Consider the following 20,099-nt stretch of genomic DNA (forward strand, 5'->3'; position numbering starts at 1 on the left):
GTGTGTGTGTGTGTGTCACGCACACACACACACACGCGCGCGCGCGCGCACGCGCACGCACGCACGCATATAAAATATATTACCAAATGTAATCCATTTTTTTAAAAATAGAACGTTTTTTGTGTAACGTGTGCGGGTATTCATTCATTTCTGTCATCCAATCGCATAACGATACAGTAATGCGTCGTACAAACGAGATGCAATAATACGATATTTTCTAAATATACTTTGCGAAAAAATTCAAGTATTATTCCACCTTGATTCGGTGTAAATATTTCTGCGCATTTTGGTGGATCCTAGAATTTTTAAATACGAAAAATAAATATACTCGAAATACGAAAATAATATCAATATAAAATCAAAAATATTAATATAATAAAATACTCTATTATTTACCATAACAGTGCATTCGAGAACGCGTTCGAAGAAATATTTGTACGCTTCCTCAGCTGTGTTCCAATAGTTTGCAGTATAAAAATTATGAGTTAAAAGTATCAATTTCATAATTCTCGCAATTTGTTCGTCAGTGAATAGATTCTTCCTGAAATATAAAAAAATACTGTTTCTCTAAGCTGTTAGCTGTTATGTAAATTAGAAATAAAAAAAGATTAATTACGACATGTATGAAATAAAGATATCCCATTTAATTAAGAATATGGATAAACGTTAAATATTTTACTTGAAAAATTTGAAAGTTTGCCATAAAAGTTTTACAAGTATCTCTTTGTTTTTCTCTTTATATGGTAAGTCAGATAAAATCTTTTCATCTGAAAAAGCAGTGCATATTTATCGCGTGCATATGTATACGATTTGGAAATATAGTACAGATGCAATAAATTATAAGAGGCATCTATTTCCTACTATAATTTGTTGCCTGTTATTATATTTTTATCAAGTTATATTATTAGCAATCCTAATAATTTAATCAAAATTCAAAGTTTTACCAAGAAATAGCAAAACTGATTTTCGATCTTCTTGCTTTCTCATATAAGCTACATCTTCGGTTGTTATCAACTTAAAAGACAGATGACCGCATTGACTATGCAACAGCGGTGCACTGTGGAATTTCCAAGGTCCACATACGTCATCTGCATTATTTTCCAACTCAGGCATAGAACTTGCTTCCCTAGATAAAATTCCATCATCCGAAGTAGTGCTCTCGGATATAGACTTGTACTCTATATCTATTATCACATTCGTTTTATCAGACTCGCTGTCACACACGTCATTCATTTCTACAGCAAATTCCATTATTCCAGTATTTCATAATGATCTGTATAGATAATTGATAGCATGTCTACATTGTCTACTGAAGACAGAAGTATATTAATATGATGTATCGAGTGAATATATGAGTAAATCCATATTAACAAAAAAGAAATATCTTTAAAAGAAAAACAATAAATCGTCTAATTTGTCTGTATAGATCTATGTTTTCTACAGAGTTCCGGTTCGAATAAATAGGCAACATTGTCAAGAGCCGTCGTAATATTCACAAGTTTATTTTTTGCTGTTTAATCTTTTATAATTCATTATGAGTTATCAATAAAATTAATATACAATATATTTTAGAGCAAGAAATTGTTATACGTGTTACAAACTAAGAAAGGAAATACATAGTAATAGCAGCAGGAATAGCCTCTCCTATCTTACAAGATCTCCGCGTGCCAAAAATTCATTAGATGTTGCATATTTTAAATGTATTGTTACTTTATCAGTATTTACGGTAATATTAACGGTGTATTATATTTTTATTAATTATTATTATTATTTATTATCATTAGCATTTATATACTTATTACATATATAAATCATATTTACCTATATGATTTATAATATATAATGTGTATTTATATATATTTATATATTTATAACGAACACCGCCCATTACACTACTAGAATTACAAATGGGAGCTTTCTTTTTTACCACCTCTTAATAGATCTGATACTCAAAATAGATGATATATCGTCGATTACATTGAGACGCAGACTCTTAGTCAAATCACTCGAGCAAAATGTTTTGCAAATATCCCACACTCAGTTCACTTCCCACTCTGTATTTTTCCCCTGTTGTGTGTCTTCCTCTCAAATTCATCGTAGCACACTCGTGGTGTACTTATCTTTGTAGATTATAGTACATATCTGTAATCAGAAATAGATAGCGCGTCTACTGCAACATTATTCTAAATACGTATAAATGCAGGTTTAATTAAGATAATTGGAAATAACATCAACAGCAATTTAGCTTAATTAAGTTTTGCAGAACGTCAAAACTATACAAAATTGTGTCGATAACAATTTGTGTTATTGCATCAAAGTGTAAATTTTTTCAAATTAACAATTTACAACTTACCTAATTTAATCAAGAACATTTCTGAGAAACAAATTTCCTCCATAGAAATAAAACAGTAATAAATTATTGTTCTACTAGCGTGTATATTGTTGATAATTATTTTGAAGTGTAATGCAAAATGTACAGCTTACGAACGTAATAAAAAATCATCTTTTCCATTACATTTACATAAATGATAAGGAGAATAAGTCACAATATACGATTCCATAATGTACTGTATTACATTTGTTGAATATCTACAATGCACAAGACCATAGCTACTATAAAACATTTTATTTGCCTGATGAATATTGAAAATTTCTCTATACAGGAATAATAGAACCTACCTGTGTAATTTTTAACAGAATATATCTAAATAGTCGTATCTCATTAAAGCGGAAATAAAAATAAATATATAATTAGGATACAACAATATTGAGAGATTAAAGACAAGGATTGCATCCTGAGAATTTTTTTTATAACAATTTTTTAAACAGCTTTACCTATTATTATTATTATTATTACAAAATAATATTTCAAATATACAATCCAATGATACGAATCATTGCACAGGAAATGGGGAGCATTATCGTAAATTACAAGAAACATTTCCACAAATTTGCACAATACAGATATCATGCATATGTATTCTTGTAGCACCTTTATCAGTCAGAAATTAGTGTCCTCCAAAAAGAAAGGAAACCTTTACAAATTTATAATATCTATAAATATATAGTGTCACATGAATGCTACAATGTGCCTAAGGGATATCTAGTGCCTTATATTAAATAACTTCTCTTTTCACGAAATTTTGAATAGTGCACTTAAATTATATAATTATGAATAAATATACAATAAAATGAGAGGAAACTAATAAAAGAATATTATGCTTTTAGACATAGATTACAACTTTTACATGCAAATGATGAAACTCTGACTTTAATAATAAAGCTGACACAGTAATGTATAAATGCTATTTAAATCTAGTAGAAATACATTAAAAGAATATTAAAGGTTTGTTATTAAACGATTGATAATAACGACACCATATAATATCCTTTGAATGCAATGATAAAAGATTTTGGCTAAAGAATTATTTTAATAAGAGTATATGGAATCATTATATTAAATGTTTGTATTGAATAGTTTGAACAAATATATTGCTAAAAGAAAAATTCTCCAAAAAATAAGTATAAATAGATACATTATTAATATGGAAACATCATAAAATTTAGAATCGTTTTCTTCACATACACATTTTTTGTGTAAATCATCCTTTAATTACAAGAAACCGTCAATGTTTAGCTAAATATTATACAGCAACATTACAATTACATTTGTATCCTGCATATTATAAATTTGATGGTTATATATATATATATATATATATATATATATATATATATATATATATATTGGATTTTACTTTCAATCCAAGCTCTTTATTTTTTCGCCTATATATTTCAGCCTGTCCTTTATTTACTGTTTCAGTAAATAATAAAGAAGGTAAAAGTCGACAGAGAGAAAGAAAATTATACGCTATAAAAAATATCATAAACATAACAAGAAATATAATTACTCTATGAAAACTGCATGACTACTGATATCCCGTTATTACGATGCTAATGCAAAAATCTGCTAAAAGCATTTTAAAGTGCAGATGTGTCTACTCTATGCAATATCAAATCAATATATTCCCGTTTTCCCCGTTCTTCTTTTTGATCGCGCTTTCTTCATTATATATTCTAGTATTATAAAAATATGTTGTTACACTGAATATGCGTGTTTGATTCGTAACATATTCATTAGGCGTATATCAAACATTTGCTGGTTTCTCTCATCCGTGGAATAATGTCTCTCATCAATTCAATTAATTTTAAAGATAATATATATGTATATATATTCAAATAATGTAAAAATATAGATACGAATATATTGTGAGACACATACGGATTTAGATAATCACTTGCAGCAATTGCCGGTTGCTGCCTTTTGCCCATCTGACTCCACTAGTCGACGGCCTTGACCACTCGTACTTGCGCTTCCCGATTGTTCGTTTTTAGGAAGCTTTTTAGCTGTAAAAATAATTGTTTCGTTGTAGCAAAACTATATCAATGTCTTTTAAAATTGACACTTAAAAATAAACTTTCCAAAAATATTTTTTACTACTGTTCAACATAATGTATTATCAGCAGATATAAAGTTGCGGTTACCATGCATTTTAATTAATGATAACGCGTAACACAAGATGGAATAATATTGCTGATTACATACTCATATTATCAAATAAAACGAGAAATTTTAACAGCGTTTAAAACTCAACTAATAATACATATATGACTTAAGAGTACCAATGTTACTTTTACTCAATTTTTATGCAGTTATTCATGATAATGTATAATTCAATTTTGACACAGGAAAAAAGTATATAAAACTCACCAATTGCAAGAAATATGTCGTTAACATTCATCGCCGTCTTAGCAGATGTTTCCATGAAAAGAAGGCCATTTTCATCTGCATACGTTTGAGCTTCATCATACTCGACGACTCTCTTATTTGCCAAATCTGCCTTGTTTCCAGCTAATGCTATTACTATGCTTGGACTGGCTTGGCGCTGCAATTCCTTTACCCATGTTTGGGCACGTGAGAATGTATCCTAGTAAAATGATATGTATACACGTCAATTAGTTTTGTAGTTTGTTGATCCAGCTTCGTCACAAACATTCTTCTCATTTAAACATTCACGCAAAGCGCCGATGAGCTAACCCACCTGGTTTGTTATATCGTACACGACAATGGCTGCCTGTGCACCACGATAATACATTGGCGCAAGACTGTGATAACGTTCTTGCCCCGCAGTATCCCAGATTTCAAATTTTACAGTTGTGTCATCCAAACATACGGTTTGCGTTAGAAATGCAGCTAAAAATAATAATATTCGCAATAATGGCGATACAATCAATTATAAAATAAGAGGAAGAAAAGGAAAAAAAGGTACTAAAGAGTAATTTCACAAAAAAGTGTTCTTACCGCCAATTGTACTCTCCTGGTACTCATGGAACTGTCCTTTGACGAACCTCAAAACAAGGCTCGATTTTCCGACTGCCGATTCACCAAGTAAAACTAATTTAAACTGACAAATTTTTCCTTGTGTCGATCCGTTCGGCCTCTGGGCCGTGCCCCGATTCGCCATGATCACCTGAAAAGAAAATCAACATATCAGTCTTGATCAATCTTACAATTTCACTGGTTGTTACAACAATACTGCTAACTATATTGTTAATCTTAGACTACATTCATGAGATCAAATTGAGGAACATTCTTTCACGATAAGTTTTACGTATGTAGATTACACATTAATGACAATTGATGTCAGTCTACTTTTTTTATGTTTAAGTATTATAAAAAATAGAAATATGAGTAGGAGAGATGGTAAGATGAAAAAAACAATTAAACAGGAAAAAGTATATAAGAATATATGAACACATTGAAAGATTAATGTATCATTTCAACAATAATGCTCTACGTTTTCTTTTCAGAAGTATTTAAGAAAAATAATATCTTAGATTTCAATTGTTACACACTAAAAAAAAAGCACAATTTGATAAATGTCTATTTATATTGCAACTTTTTATACACAACAGATAAAAATTTGCTTCGCGCACACACAAGAATTAATTACAATATTTTTAGATTTCCCGTGGAGTCTACATACCTAGCGAGCAACGCCAAGCAACGCAAAAGTATAACGGGAGATACGAGATTCTTAAATGCAGAATCAAAAGAGTGACAGTGAACTAAGAAACGATGCAAGAAAAGCGCGCGGGAGGAGGCAGAGGATCATTTTAAGAGGAGATACTTTTATGAAATACACGAATGCACCAACAGATAAGATAAGAGTGTCCAGAAAAACAATGATTGCGGGGTGCAAAAATTGCGAGTGTCGGAATAAAAGAATCGTTCAAGACGACAACGACAACGACGACGACGACGACGACGACGACGACGACGACGACGACGACGGAGACGAGCACCGACTCGTCACCGGCACACACGGGAAATGATCAACAGTGGAGGCAAGTCTGGAATGAATCACACTTCATGAGCGGTCCGACACGGAGCGACCGCCTCTGCCCCTCCGCTCAAATTTAATTAAATAAAACGCGACACGCGGGCCGTCGATCTCTCGACGGATTACTTACCGCGGTGCACGCGGCGATAAAAAGTCAAAGGTAAGCTAAGCTTACCTGGGAGGGGAAGAGGAGAGTCGAGGGAAAAGGGAGGAGGGAAAACGGGCGCGGGCGTTCTCTTTAACCCATTAGGATCAGGCACTGTTAATTATATTATCCCATTACTCTTGGCGCTAACGTCGTCGTCGTCGAACATGTCCCTCGGCATTATTTTTCTTTCCTCTCCGTCTCTCTCCTTCCGCTGCTACGGTGGGGAGGGGGGGGGCAGCGGGAGAGGCTTCGTGCGAAAGAGAGCGAATATACGCGAAGAAGAGGAGGAGGAGGAGGAGGAGGAGGAAAAGACAAGGGGACGATGTACTCAGACTCCGATTTTTACTCGGAGCAATCACGAGATCGCGCCGAGTGCGTGCAACGCTCGTGCGAGGACTTGGCCGCCGCCGCCGCCGCCGCCGCCGCCGCCGCCGCCGCCGCCGCCGCCGCCGCCGCCGTCGTCGTCGTCGAGAAGATCCTCTCGCTCGCGCTCTATGCAGCCGTCACGGCGAGCCTCGCGTTGTCGAAAGGAAAACCAAACCTACCACGGAATGCGATCGTCTACGTCATCGACACCTCCATAACCTTGGGCGGTCGAGGTGTTATCAAAAAATTACGAGAAACCGTTAAAGCGATGCATCGGCATAGCACGAAGGAGGAATGGAGAAAGACGGAACAGCCATGTCGCGTATACACTTGTTGTGTGCGTGTATATGCGCGCGCAAGCGCCGCGCGAGTGTGTGCGTGCAAATAGAAGGGAGACAGACGGAGATGGACGATGAGAGATAGCGAAAAAAGAGCACCGTGTGTGCGTGTGAGGAGAGAGAGAGAGAGAGAGAGAGAGAGAGAGAGAGAGAACGTACGAGCAAGCGAGAGAACGAAGAGAGAGACGAATAAAGGGAATGGGAACGAATGCGCCACGATTGTCACTGCCCTGAGGTAACTTGTCACCGCCCGTCGAAACGTCAGCAACATTCAAAATATCGCGATAATGTTTCCCCCGGGAAAGCGCGGAAGGGAGGCGAGGAAGGGAGGAGCACAGTTCCCCTCACCACCCTCGCCAGCCTCGTCCGGATGTACGGTGCCAGCGTGCATCATCCTCCAGTATAAACATCCTCCTGCCACCTCCCTCGTCCGCGCGCGTTCCATCGGCCGTTCCCTTTCTTCAAGGGAGGGGGGGGGTATAGGGTTCCTTGTCCCACTCGCTAATAAACACGCTCGCTTGCTCGCGCGCACATACTCTCAGGACAGCGGACACCTGCCAAGAGTGGAAATCATGAGTCTCGAGAGTTTATGTTTAACCTGCTTTGAGTCGAGAGGCACGCCGTTAGGTATGTACGCCGCGCACGCTGGGCTAGCTGCTGCTACTGCTGCTTCCGGACTGCTTCAGGACGACGATAGCGGCGGTGACAGCGACGGCGGCGACCAGGCGCAACGCCGCGCGACCGAGACGACTCGCTGGAACCGGAGCCGCGGAAGGCGTCAGGCACGATCAGCACTCGTCACCGTGGATGGATCGGCCCGTCGTAGATCGTGCATAGATCGTCGAGCAATCTATGTAGAACATGCACATTTATGACAGCACTCGGATGGCACGCGAGGCTCGCACCGGAGCTCGCTCCTCTCGCGCGGTCCGTGTCGTCCGCGAATCACCGAATCACCGAATCACCGACTCACTCTCCTCCGCTCCGTACTCGCACTCTGGATCCTCTCGCTCTCCCCCGCTACACCCGCCCGCCCGGTCAACCGTTCGTTCGTTCGTTCGTTCGTTCGTTCGCTCGCTCGCTCGCTCGCTCCTTCGCACACTCGATACCGCCGTGTGCACGACGTTTCGTTTTTTTTTCTCCCCCGTGGGAGGTGCGTATCGCTGCCCGGTCGCGTCACACTTCCACGACTCTACTGCACCCCAATATCGTTCGTTTCTTCTCTCCTCGTAACCTACATCGACGGCCACCGCGATGGAATACGTCGACGAATGGTCTCGGAACTTTGACACTCTGATGGGAAAGGGAGGGAGAGACAGAAGAAAGAAAGAACGAGAGAGAGAGAGAAAGAGACAATGAAAGAGGAAGAGAGAAAAAGAGAGAGAGAGAGAGAGAGAGAGAAAAGGAGATTACCGACACGCGCGATGCATACGGTGCTGCGTCACTTTTGGCCGTTCGTTCCGCTTCGGGTTTCCGAGATTTCGCGCGAACGCAAGCGATTTACCCGCCGTGGTCGTCTCGCCCGAATTCGCGGTAAACGAAACGCGAGATCTTCGCGGATACGCCTCTCGTGCTCGGCTCCCACCCGACTCGGTTTTCTCTCTCCGCCGATTCCACCGAGAGCGTATACGTACCGACCACTACGAACAAGTAGGAAGCAGTGCGAACTCTGACGGCGTATCGCGCTCGCATTTCCGCGCGCCTAGAGTCCCTAGAAGTAAAGAGTCTGGACATCTGTTCCTAAAATGTCGGTGATGATTATGTCAGTGTATGTACGTGAGCTTTATGTGTGTGTATAGGCTTGTTTTCTATTCCTGCACTAGACTGCACTGGAACGTTCCTTCTTGCTTTCGCTAACTTTGAAACATCTATCTATTTCATTTTAAGTGTACACTTATTTAGGCTGTGTTCCGATATTAACTGCCAGTACTGAAAATGTATAGTATATGTGACATGAACTATAAATTTTCAGTACTGCCAGTAAAAACGGAACACAGCCTTAGAGAGTTCAGGAACAGAAAACAAACGGAAAGTTTATCGTTGTGTGCACTCGAACGTGTTGTATGCTGTTATCGCATTGGCTAAAGAGGATTAAATAGGGATCCGTATTGGTGCTGCCATTTTAGGTGCACAATCACGTGTATCCAATCACGTGGAACCCCGAGATGTCCAGACTCTCTACTTCTAGGGACTCTACGCGCGCCGTCGTCGTCACGCCATCTCGCGCCGCGATTTCGCACTCGATCACTGCGGTTGATTAGAAACGTGGATTAATCCTCGTTTCCACCAATGTAGATTAACTTTGAATAATCGAATTAAGCAATGAAATTGAACAGTATCCAACACTGTAGAATTATAAATTGATCAATACCCTAATTTTTTAATTATTTTAATTAAAAAGTCACTAAATTATTAATTTTGGTATTCCAGCAAACAAATTCAAATGAATCGAAAATTGCACATTATATATCAATTATTTTAAGATTTAAATAGATTTAAAAAGCAAATTAAAAAATGTTGAAATAAGTTTTTATTTTTTTTGTTTATTTTAATTTGGTTTATTTGTTTGCTGGAATTATATTTTTTTCTGTATAATATTGTATAATATTACCCAATTTATAACTACATTGCTTATTTTGTCTACATGAAAAAGATCATATATAAATAAAGAACGCTTTACATTTTTCTTATTTAACATACTGAACTGTTACTCAACAAATTAATCAGCTATTAATAATTATCGATTAATTTGAAGGATTAAAAAGAACAGACCAAATGTCCGCTTTGTCCGACGTGGAAAAGTCACTTGACCGATTGGCTCTTCTTGATAACGAGGAACGCGATTGGTCGATTTGAATCAGGTCGGTTTTTAAAAATGGGCGTCCGCGTTTGAGCTTCCATCACATGTCACCCGTCACGGCCGTCACCCGTTGCCTTTTGTTTACCTTTTCTAAAAACACGCGACAGCTGTCAGCGACAAATCGCGATATTCGTCCAACTATGATTCCCAATACCTTTTGGATGAACACCGCCGCCGAGTTCTGACGCGTGATCGCGTCTGAGACATCCGTGGAGTTAAATTTTTGGAAGGTAACCACCGGGCTATAAGTGACACTCCGGCGTCTCCGGTGAGAGAAACTCCTGTCGGGAGTCCTTCCTGCAAAATATTTTTACGACAATGGACAAGTATCAGCATATGAGAGCGTTTATATCAGCGGCCTTGGCCTACACCAAGCATCCCAGCGAGAGCGTAATTTCCGTTATACAGAGAAACCTTGGAGTAAGTACAAGATCATACTCGATACATTTGCAATTACTTATTAAAAAGTACTCCTATTTATATACTCGTAACTTTATGTCTGCTAAGATAATAAGCGCGTCGTTGGACTTGAGTATTTTCGATCCTGGGACCAGCGTAGCCGCGGAGTTCTACGTGAGCCTGTACGAGCTTATGAACTCCTTAGGATCGCGCTCCACTTTGATTTGGAGCGCCGTGGACGTTTTGCAAAACGCCTGCCGAAACGTACCCACCAGACAATCGCTTATCCATACGTATAAATTTGCTCCGATTTTAGCGCGATTATTAGAGGTACTAGAATAGAATTTAAATGTCATTCACAAAATGTCTTTAAAATGTAATCAAATTAATATAAATAATTTTTTTTGGCGCATGTATATAGGCAAATCTGACAACTGAAAAAAGGATACGAGTGCTAAAATTGTTGCAAGAGTTAACGTATGGAATAAAGATATCGTGGCAGGAGGCACACCTGCCGTATTTAATTTCCATATTAACTCAATGGGTGGTGCAGTCAAATGAAGAAGAAATTATCGCACTCTCTTTAGGTGTACTAGTAAATCTGTGTTATAAAAATCTTCCAGCGGTGTACACACTGATGCGAACCGTCGATACTAAGGCATTTATCAGAACGTTGTTGAAACTCCAAGATCATGTCAACACTAGTGTGCAATGTTGTAAATTATTGATTATATTGGAGCCGACTAATACGAACATATCTGAAAAATATATTATGGACTTTGCGTCGCTGACGTTTGTCAGCCTTAGGACAGCGATGAGTCAGAAAGACGTTTTATTATTGAGACATATCGTCGATTTTTTCAACGACGTCGGGCAAAACGAGCATTCGCGAAACGTATTGCTCACATATTCAAAGTAAGTGGATAAAATCAAGTTGTTATCATGATCATCACATCAAAGTTATGTTTGATAACATAACAATGAGTAAAATGTTTTAAAAATGATTAATATTATATTATAATATTATAATAAATTATATATCATATATATAACTTCATATGATATACATGATTATCATATTTATATTATATATTATAAATATATCATATGAAATCATAGTAATAAGAGCACTTGGACTAATATGTGAAGTCACATATATGTATAAACAATGAAAAGGCCTTAATGGAAAATTTATTCAGCGCGCAGTTTTGTAAATTTGAAAATGTATATAAAATCACATAGAAATATCAGCATAAAGATCTAACTATGACCATTAGGGCTTTTCGATTGTTTATATTTTTATTGTGTAAAAGTTAGATTCATTATTTATCATATATTAAATTTATTAGTATTTAATTTTGTCTATACTAGTTATAGCAAAGATATAGAAAATTTACTAGCCACTTTGGAAGAGAACGCAGACCCGGAATGTGTCGCTCTTACGATGGAATTTTTACTATCATTAGTGAAGCTAAAATTAAGTGCTTTGACGCCTTTGTATCCTGCGTGTATAAAATCAGCTATGACATGGGTACCTGTGGAACAAGTACGTAATCTCTATTATCGTTTCGTAAATTTTATTAACACGACAGTTCGAAATGTCGTGAAGGAAAAGATGGGTACAATGGAAAAATTAATAATTTCATCCAAATTTCTTTCAAAAAACGTAGGTATGCTCAAAAGCTTTAGCGCTCATACGAAGCGTAATAATCGATTCCCGACGCACCAAAACCTCCGTCCAAGTTTTAACGGAGCTAGATACGTCTGTTCTTATGCTTATAACGAATCCAGAGGAAGAAGGTAATGGGCAGATTGGAAGTCAAAACGCAGAAATGGAAATGAAGCAGGCCGAATTAATGCAACTATTTCAAGAAATGATTAAAATCCCTGCACTGAAAAAGAAGATTATGCAGTCGTTTAGCGAACATGCAATGCGCAAACTGTTTAGTCACGTGCTAAACAATGAATTTTCCGCCGCTGGAGATTGGACCGGCAATTTTATCCAGGTTAATACAGAATTTAATATAGAATATACAGCACGTGTTATATTTAGTAATTATACTAAATACATGTTCCCATTTGTACAGAATACTTCTACCAATCTTTATGTTCACGCCTTAGCTTTGACGGCAGACTTGGCAGCGAATCATTCCAACTGGTTAACACTGTACTCCGAATTGCTCAGTAGGAAACAAGTACAGATGATAATAGCGCTAGCATTGTTCACTGGTGATGGGGAAGTTAAGCAGAAAGTTTTGCAACTTACATCATCGATTGGATTTCCACAAGAATGGTAAGCACTTTAAATGCGATAAGACGTTCATTTCAATATAACGTGTAACAGTTGTACATACGGAATTTTTGTTTGACAAGTGTTTCCGCAGTGGCACTTTGTATGAAAGAATTAGAACCATTAATACTGGTTCAGAGTACCAACAGTAACATATTGGAAGTCTCGAATAAAGCGTCCCTGAATTATACTGGGAACGAACTGGCGCCATTATTTTCCATCGCACAGGAAGAACGTCTCGATACATTTTTGGCTAAGCTCAAGTCAGCTTTCGAATCGAATCAAATAAGTGATATTCCAACATCTGCGGTGATGGAATTATACGAATATAAGGTACAAAATTTATACATACATTTATAGTGCGACTTGATACGATATATTTATTTATATTTTATAACTTTAATTTTTTTTAAGTTAGCAACAATGAGACATTCTGAAAGAGCGATGCAATCAAGTATAGAGGCAGCGAATAATCATGCTACCAGTCTTCAACACAGATTAGCGCAAGTGGTAGCTGAGTCTAGTAGATTACATCAGTTATTATTTGACACCCAGCAGTGTTTAGAAGGAACAAAAGCTGAAAAATCTATATTAACGAGAAAGCTTAGCGAGATGGAAGATCAATCCAAAAAAGCGCTTCTTATAAAAAAACAAGTTAGTGTTTATTTCACATCTGTAAGATACACACACACGCATGCACGCACACGCACACACGCGCGCGCGCGCACGCACGCACGCACGCACGCACGCACGCACGCACGCACGCACGCACACACACACACACACACACATATTTGACAATGTTTTTACAATAGTGAGACTATTGCATTTTTTGTTGTGCTTTTAGGAAATTGAATCCTTGAAAAAAATTGTAAAAGAAAAGTCAATAAATTTGGAAGATTTAAGTGAAAAATTAACACAATGTACGAAAGAATTGGAAACTAGTAACAATAAAATTGATGTATTGAGTAAAAAAGTCAAGGAATTAGATAACGAACGTTTAACCGCTGAAGCCAAAGCTACAGATATGGGCAATAAAAATCACGAATTAAGTAAACTTTTGCAAAAAATGAAAGATTCTCTTAGTAAAAAAGAACAGGTACAGTAATTCTTATATTTGGTCCCCAAAAAATATTTTAAGCAGATTTTATTTTATTTTATGTGTTGTAGATTTTAGAAAAAAAGAATGCAGAGATAGAAGCAAATCAAAGCGATATATCTGCGCTTAAGCAAGAAATTCAACAACTGGCGCATATGCTACATACGTATGAGCAAACCATATCAGAGAAAGAGAAAAATATTGAAAGAATGAAAGGAGAATTGAAAGAGTTGAGCCGCATGCGGGATATGATCTTTGAGCTTACTGCTAAAAACAAAGACGACAATTCAAGTTAGCAATTTTTTCATTTTAGAATTATTAATAAATATGGACATGATACACACATGAATAAAAATATACACATAAATAGATCAATATAATTTGTATACCTAACATTTTCATGTGAGTACATGTATCAATTTTATATATTCAATCATGTTTTAATTATTTGCCACATAAACAAAACATATTTGTAATATTTTATATTAATATTTTTTACTTTGGGAAATTTAACTACAAAAACGGCACAATATTTTAACATAAAAAAATTTATTGAAGGAATATGTGGTAGAAACGTGATCAAAAAATTGTATAAATAATCAATTATTGTTATTGTACGATTGTTCATTGCTTATTCAACATTATCATTACATTTCCATAAAACTTTGTGTATAATTTGCGCGTAGGATAAAGCTCACATTTTTATCGTACATTAAAATGTGAGTATATATCTTTGCATATCGTTACGCAAATTTTCGTACTGTTAAACATATTGTTGAATACATTGAAGATATATATGCATAGTATATGCATGCATATTCCATATGGTTACTTTTCTGTCATGCTAGGTACAATAACTAACGATTTCTACTTATTTTATATCGAAATATTTGAAACAAAATTTCTATGAATAATTATACACGTATCCTGCTGTTTGGAATGACAAAATCATTTCTTTGCCTCATTTTTACGTACTTTACTACATCAGAAATGTATAACGTCAATGATATATGTATTAATACTGTTATAATTTCACTTACATCATAGAGAAGCCATTTATCTTACTATTCCCTTTGGCATTATAAAATAAATACCTTTGTTTTTAAAGCCATAAATTATTATAAGTATTAGAATATTTAGAGACAATAACAAATATCGTTTTAAATTATAAATACAAAATATTTATATAGCATTTTTAATACCATTGCTAATAATTTCAATTGCTTTTTTCTCCAGTTTATCATCCATATACATCATTCTTATCAAATATAATAAAAAAAGAGGTGTGTGTGTGTGTGTGTGTGTGTGTGTGTGTGTGTGTATCTGTAAAATTAAATGCTACATAAACAAAGTGTTTTTAACTAGTACAAAAAAACTCTATACGTAAAAATAAATCGAAGATGCAGAATAGAATATTTTCATCTTTTTTTTTAAAGTTAATATTAAAATTTTTAAATTTTGAACATAAATATCTATATACTTTTTTTTGAATAATTTCTGCAAATCTTGTATTATAAAAATTATCAAATTATCTCGAAAGTAGTTATCACACTTGCATAAAAAAAACATTCTAATGAAGAAATAAAAGTAATATCAATATTTTTCATATGATTTTTAAAGTAATTGTTATTATCGTTTTTATTAAAAAATGGAATGTTTTTTTTATTTATGTATTGATAACTATAGTTAAGATAAATTTATATGATGTTTCAAATTATTCATGGAAAAAAGTACAAGAATATTATTAATTGTCCTGTCTTTGAGATTATTTCTTTGAAAACAAAATCCTGCAAACATTTTACTCTATTCTCGACATTTTACTCTATATTCTATACATTCTTGATTTACAATCATCTTTTCGGTTTGTACCACTGAGAACACTCTGTATATAATGTCAATATACTTGCGTTTTTACTTACTCAATTTCTTTATGGGATTGCAGACCTTTTTATGTATCCAGACAAGATATAGCTGGATCAATAAAATGGTGAAGCAAAATGGGGAGGTGAAAAATATGTTAATCAATCCCAACTATCTGACGTAAAAGCCAGTCTGTGACATCTGTCCCCTTTATGTATCACATGTCAGCAATAAAATTGATAATACCGAAATTTGATTCATTTGTCATTGCATGTATCGCTCAACGATAAATACAATGCAACTAGAACTTTTAAAAAGCAAGAAAAAAAACAAATTTTTAACAAATTATTTTCCAAAATAATGATTAATAATGAAGTAATCAATTATTGAATTATAATAAAACTAGCTAGCCAAATTAAAATGTGCTATGTGCAACATGATTGAAAAGTATATTATTTTCCACGTTTAATATCGCATTTCTAATGCGACATTGTCATCAACTACCGCCTTTGCTCCATGGTTGTTCAGTGGCGGACGCAAACATCAAGTAGAAGCAATTAGTAGCCATATTTATTCCCGCTGCCATCCAGAAAACTATGTGCCATCGTGCGAGAGTTTCCTGTAATGCAAGAAAAGAAAACAACATATAACAATATCTGCGTACGAATCCAGAATGCAGGAATGCGACGAATATACTAACGTGTCCCTCCACTATACTGCCAATAACATACGGTGCCAAGAAACCACAAGCGTTCGCCGCAGCATTCGTCAATCCGTATAAAGTGCCCGCGTAACGTGGTGCCAATGCGATGTGATTCATCTGATTTCCGGCATATACGGCGCCCTGAAGAGAACCGAATCCGGCAAGCATCAGCATCACCGTCATACGATCGCATCCAGCCCAGATAGCACCGACAAAACTGAGACTGGGCCCTAAAGAGGCTACAGTGTTCCATAGTTTAAAAGAAGCCAGAGGTGAGATCAAACGACGAGCGAGGAGCGCGTCTGCGAAGCTCGAGATACAAAGACCCACTAGCCAAGCGCTTAGGTAAGGTAACGCCGAAAGGAACGCATTTTGTTGTACATTGAGATGCAAAATTTTATCCATATACGTCGGCAGCTCGGTCAGGAGAGTGTAGAAGGCCCAAGACTGACCGCACTGCGTAATAGCGATGGCCCATATAGGTAGAGAGGTGAAGACGGACATCCAAGGTACGCCCGGGTCATCATTCTATATTATTTAAAATCACTCTGTCATTAAGTCAATCCAATAATTTTGTAGAAATATCTACGTGTTAAAAATAATACTGACCTCATCCTTTTTCTCGACGCTAGCTTCGATATACGCCTTCTCGGAAGGATCGATTCTTGCATGTTGCGAAGGAGTATCGTAGATGAATATCAACCAGAACACGTACCACACGAGACCAAGACCGCCAAACAGATAAAATGCAAGGGGCCAGCCGCCCCACAATTCTAAGGAACATAGCCAGCCACTCACCGGTAACGAGACGACAGTGCCGAAATTCGCGCCTGAAGAAAATATCGTAAGTAATCTCGAGCATTTTTTTTTATCTATCAAAAAGTAAAGATAAACCAATTACCTGCGTATACTATAGCAGCAAATTTGCTTCTTTCTAACGGAGGCACCCAGTGTGCCAGCATACTGTGCATCGCGGGAAACGTTACCCCCTATCCGTGTCACGAAAAAAATATTAATAATAATGTATTTCCATAAATATTAATAATTTCCATGTACTATGCAGGAAAGCAGGACATTTACCTCGGTAAATCCTTCCGCGACTCGTACAACGAGAAACGGTACCAAACCCCAATACGCGGCGAAAGGGCTTATCACGGTCAGAACGGCGGTCAGAAACACTCCCAGACCATAAATTAACTTGCCGCCCATTTTTTCAGCCATCCTACCACCTGGGACATTTGTAGTCACATAGCCAAGAAAGAACGCACCTAATATAATACCTTGAGTCTTTTCACTCCAAGCGAATTCTCCCGCGCTCTGGAATAATATTTAATTAATTTTGAGATAATGTAAAATATAAAAAGTACACTATTTTAAAATATGAGAATTTCGGTCAAGAAAAAATTTAATTAAAGAATTACATGCAATATTTTAAAATGCAAATTAAAATAATAGAGAAATTTAGACATATTTCTCTATTAATGAAAATAATTTTTTTTATTAATTGATATATTTGACGATGACATTGATGTTTAATGAAATATTATTTATATATAAATTAAGAGACAACAGAGTTATCAACAGGTGTAAATATCTTGTTATTTAATTTGTATACTATTCCAAATTATCCTTTAGATTTTCTGTGACAAATAAGATTGCAATACTAATGAGAGGGATAGGATCATATCATACATTAATACAAAGATGAAACAGCAGTGTATGTGTCACACTTATATATTTCAGCATGATAAGTTTGAATGACTAATACGACTCGATAACTAATATCTAAATGACGTAATAGCGAGAATAATACAAAGAACTTGATAGTAATATGATATAAGATTCAAATAATTAGTTAAAAAAACAATGATAGAATTACCGGTATGAAAGTCCCGTTTATTGGCTTGGTGTTAGGACAAACGTCACTAGTGTCATTCTCTTCGATATGCGGTATCGCCGTCTGATTAACCATGGAGACAATAGCTACGGATAAATTGACCCTCATAGCATACACAAGGGCAAAGCCAAGAAAACCAAGGAAACCAAGGGTATGACGCGCTTTTACACATGATTTAGTATCTGCAGGAATCTGCAACTTGTTAACTGAAAGAACATTACGTTATGAGCATATAATTTCAAATGAGAAACTGGAATGAATTACTTATAAACAATCTTAAAAGAAAATGGCAAATCTTGAATTATGTAATTTGGCTCTTAGCTGTTCTAAAAACGTTAATCTATGCTAAAGACACAAGATTAAGGCCAGTATTTATAGTCTACTTTCATTTTCAAGATTGTCATCGAGTACTATCTTAAGATGTCATCAATCAAAAACAGTTTTGAAATAAAATTCGATTACGAATATCGCGTCTGATTTAAGAAGATATTAATTGGAATCTGTTAAACAGATCTGCCCAAAATTTTAACAGATGTGCATTACAACTCTACAATAGTGCTAATATTTCTAAAACAATAATTAAATATTCATTTCCCTGTTTCTTCTGAACAGTAAGGAAAAAAAAAACAAAAAAAAACGCAGACGTAACACAGCTGGCGTAAAATAAATCTGACGTCTTCGCGTTGACGTCTCTCCTATGGAGAGGAGGAGAAGGAGGAGGCGGGAAGGTGAAAGGGTACGTGAGATCAACGCTATAAGATAAGACAGATCATTTCCACTTCCGATATTCGAGAACATCTGCGCCGCGTTATCGTCGTCGCGCATATTGCTGACGTTATTGTCCCTTTGTTTCCAAACAATGCGACGCGCGGAACCGATTGTTACCCGTGCGTGCGTGCGCGCGCGCGTGGGGGAGGGGGGGGGCGCGGGAGAGAACAACGCGCAATTACGCGAGCGGATGTAGCAACGCGTAACAACATAATCGCGTTGGACAGTAGAACACGGACGATTACCTCGCTCCAAAGAATCATTGACGCATAGTGGCTGATCGTCCCTGGAGACGCTCGGATCCAGGACTTCCATGACGCTGTATCTCGGATCGTTCCGCTCTACAGCGATCCCACACTTTCACGATGACTCACTGCTGCACCAGGCATAAAAAAAATCGCGCTTCTGTTCCGCTCCCACCAGCGCGTCCACGCGGTAACAGGTCGTTACGGCCGCGTTACGGCCGCGTTACGACCGCGTTACGACCGGAGCTCGGGATCTGGCGAGTGACAGGCTGTGAGCTGTCACAGTTTGTGCGGAGTACAATATACATTCGTGATGGTGGGAAAACGGGGGAAACTGCACATGCGTGACAGGCAGCGCGCGAGTGCAGTTAGCAGTAGGAGTAGAGTAGCAGACGAGTGTGGCCAGTAGCCAATCACAGAACATATATGACTGGCTTCGGCATAGAATATGATTTACATAGACCCCGCGTACTTACGTAGAGGTGCGCTCACATGCGGAATGGCGGAAATTGCAAAACTGCGGAACGTCTGTGATTGGTAGCGGCTTCATTCTACCGATTCTGCCGTTTTCTTTTTCTATTTTGAGCGGACTTTTGCGTATGTATTCGTTTTTCACAAATGCAACTATTATCAATACTACCGACGAGAGACTATTAAAGACCGCTAATCTTACGGGAGTTTGTGTGACTGTTAAATTTTTAATGGTAAACTGAACAATACAG

General features: G+C 36.9%; 3 protein-coding genes across 10 annotated transcripts; 1 reads left to right on the top strand and 2 right to left on the bottom strand.

Moving 5' to 3' along the window:
* Window positions 1–3: 3 nt before the first annotated feature.
* LOC105202715 (ras-related protein Rab-5C) lies at window positions 4–9,011 on the bottom strand. Of its 8 annotated transcripts, XM_026136195.2 has the most exons (7): window positions 8,891–9,011; window positions 7,855–8,106; window positions 5,363–5,531; window positions 5,103–5,254; window positions 4,772–4,988; window positions 4,283–4,407; window positions 1,474–2,142 (listed from the first exon to the last, which is right to left on the bottom strand). In XM_026136195.2, the coding sequence occupies exons 3-6, from the start codon at window positions 5,523–5,525 to the stop codon at window positions 4,295–4,297; spliced, it is 645 nt and encodes a 214-aa protein (XP_025991980.1). In that variant the 5' UTR covers window positions 5,526–5,531; window positions 7,855–8,106; window positions 8,891–9,011; the 3' UTR covers window positions 1,474–2,142; window positions 4,283–4,294. The 8 variants fall into 8 exon arrangements, 7 of the variants coding, with proteins under 7 accessions (XP_039311691.1, XP_025991980.1, XP_011169665.1 ...); XR_005575980.1 differs by lacking the exon at window positions 8,891–9,011 and having other exon boundaries at window positions 2,354–4,407; window positions 7,855–8,884; XM_011171363.3 differs by lacking the exons at window positions 7,855–8,106; window positions 8,891–9,011 and adding an exon at window positions 8,670–8,884.
* A 1,423-nt stretch (window positions 9,012–10,434) lies between these two features.
* On the top strand, window positions 10,435–15,375 carry LOC105203182. The gene is made up of 10 exons (XM_026136193.2): window positions 10,435–10,536; window positions 10,624–10,845; window positions 10,937–11,430; window positions 11,887–12,061; window positions 12,186–12,521; window positions 12,603–12,808; window positions 12,889–13,138; window positions 13,220–13,459; window positions 13,653–13,904; window positions 13,976–15,375. Exons 1-10 carry the CDS (start codon window positions 10,435–10,437, stop codon window positions 14,198–14,200), a joined length of 2,502 nt encoding a protein of 833 aa, XP_025991978.2. The 3' UTR covers window positions 14,201–15,375.
* Window positions 15,376–16,166: 791 nt separating this feature from the next.
* On the bottom strand, window positions 16,167–20,012 carry LOC105202716 (sialin). Its single transcript, XM_011171366.3, has 7 exons — window positions 19,378–20,012; window positions 18,347–18,570; window positions 17,548–17,784; window positions 17,369–17,456; window positions 17,077–17,297; window positions 16,465–16,995; window positions 16,167–16,383 (listed from the first exon to the last, which is right to left on the bottom strand). Exons 1-7 carry the CDS (start codon window positions 19,445–19,447, stop codon window positions 16,261–16,263), a joined length of 1,494 nt encoding a protein of 497 aa, XP_011169668.1. The 5' UTR covers window positions 19,448–20,012; the 3' UTR covers window positions 16,167–16,260.
* Between the last annotated feature and the right edge of the window lie 87 nt (window positions 20,013–20,099).

The sequence above is a fragment of the Solenopsis invicta genome, chromosome 12 (genome assembly GCF_016802725.1).
Source record: "Solenopsis invicta isolate M01_SB chromosome 12, UNIL_Sinv_3.0, whole genome shotgun sequence".
Classification (NCBI taxonomy): Eukaryota; Metazoa; Arthropoda; class Insecta; order Hymenoptera; family Formicidae; genus Solenopsis; species Solenopsis invicta.

What these genes read in the sequence shown, in the direction of transcription:
- LOC105202716 (XM_011171366.3), bottom strand. Translation starts at nt 19,447, where the DNA reads ATGGAAGTCCTGGATCCGAGCGTCTCCAGGGACGATCAGCCACTATGC. An exon ending in TGCTGCTATAGTATACGCAG is followed by an intron (nt 17,298 to 17,368) that starts GTAATTGGTTTA and finishes TATTTTCTTCAG; the next exon opens with GCGCGAATTTCGGCACTGTC. An exon ending in GCAGTATAGTGGAGGGACAC is followed by an intron (nt 16,384 to 16,464) that starts GTTAGTATATTC and finishes CTTGCATTACAG; the next exon opens with GAAACTCTCGCACGATGGCA.
- LOC105203182 (XM_026136193.2), top strand. Translation starts at nt 10,435, where the DNA reads ATGGACAAGTATCAGCATATGAGAGCGTTTATATCAGCGGCCTTGGCC. An exon ending in GTATTGCTCACATATTCAAA is followed by an intron (nt 11,431 to 11,886) that starts GTAAGTGGATAA and finishes TGTCTATACTAG; the next exon opens with TTATAGCAAAGATATAGAAA. An exon ending in CATGGGTACCTGTGGAACAA is followed by an intron (nt 12,062 to 12,185) that starts GTACGTAATCTC and finishes CAAAAAACGTAG; the next exon opens with GTATGCTCAAAAGCTTTAGC.
- LOC105202715 (XM_039455757.1), bottom strand. Translation starts at nt 1,251, where the DNA reads ATGGAATTTGCTGTAGAAATGAATGACGTGTGTGACAGCGAGTCTGAT. An exon ending in ATCAGTTTTGCTATTTCTTG is followed by an intron (nt 768 to 944) that starts GTAAAACTTTGA and finishes CTGCTTTTTCAG; the next exon opens with ATGAAAAGATTTTATCTGAC. An exon ending in TTCTCGAATGCACTGTTATG is followed by an intron (nt 297 to 396) that starts GTAAATAATAGA and finishes TAAAAATTCTAG; the next exon opens with GATCCACCAAAATGCGCAGA.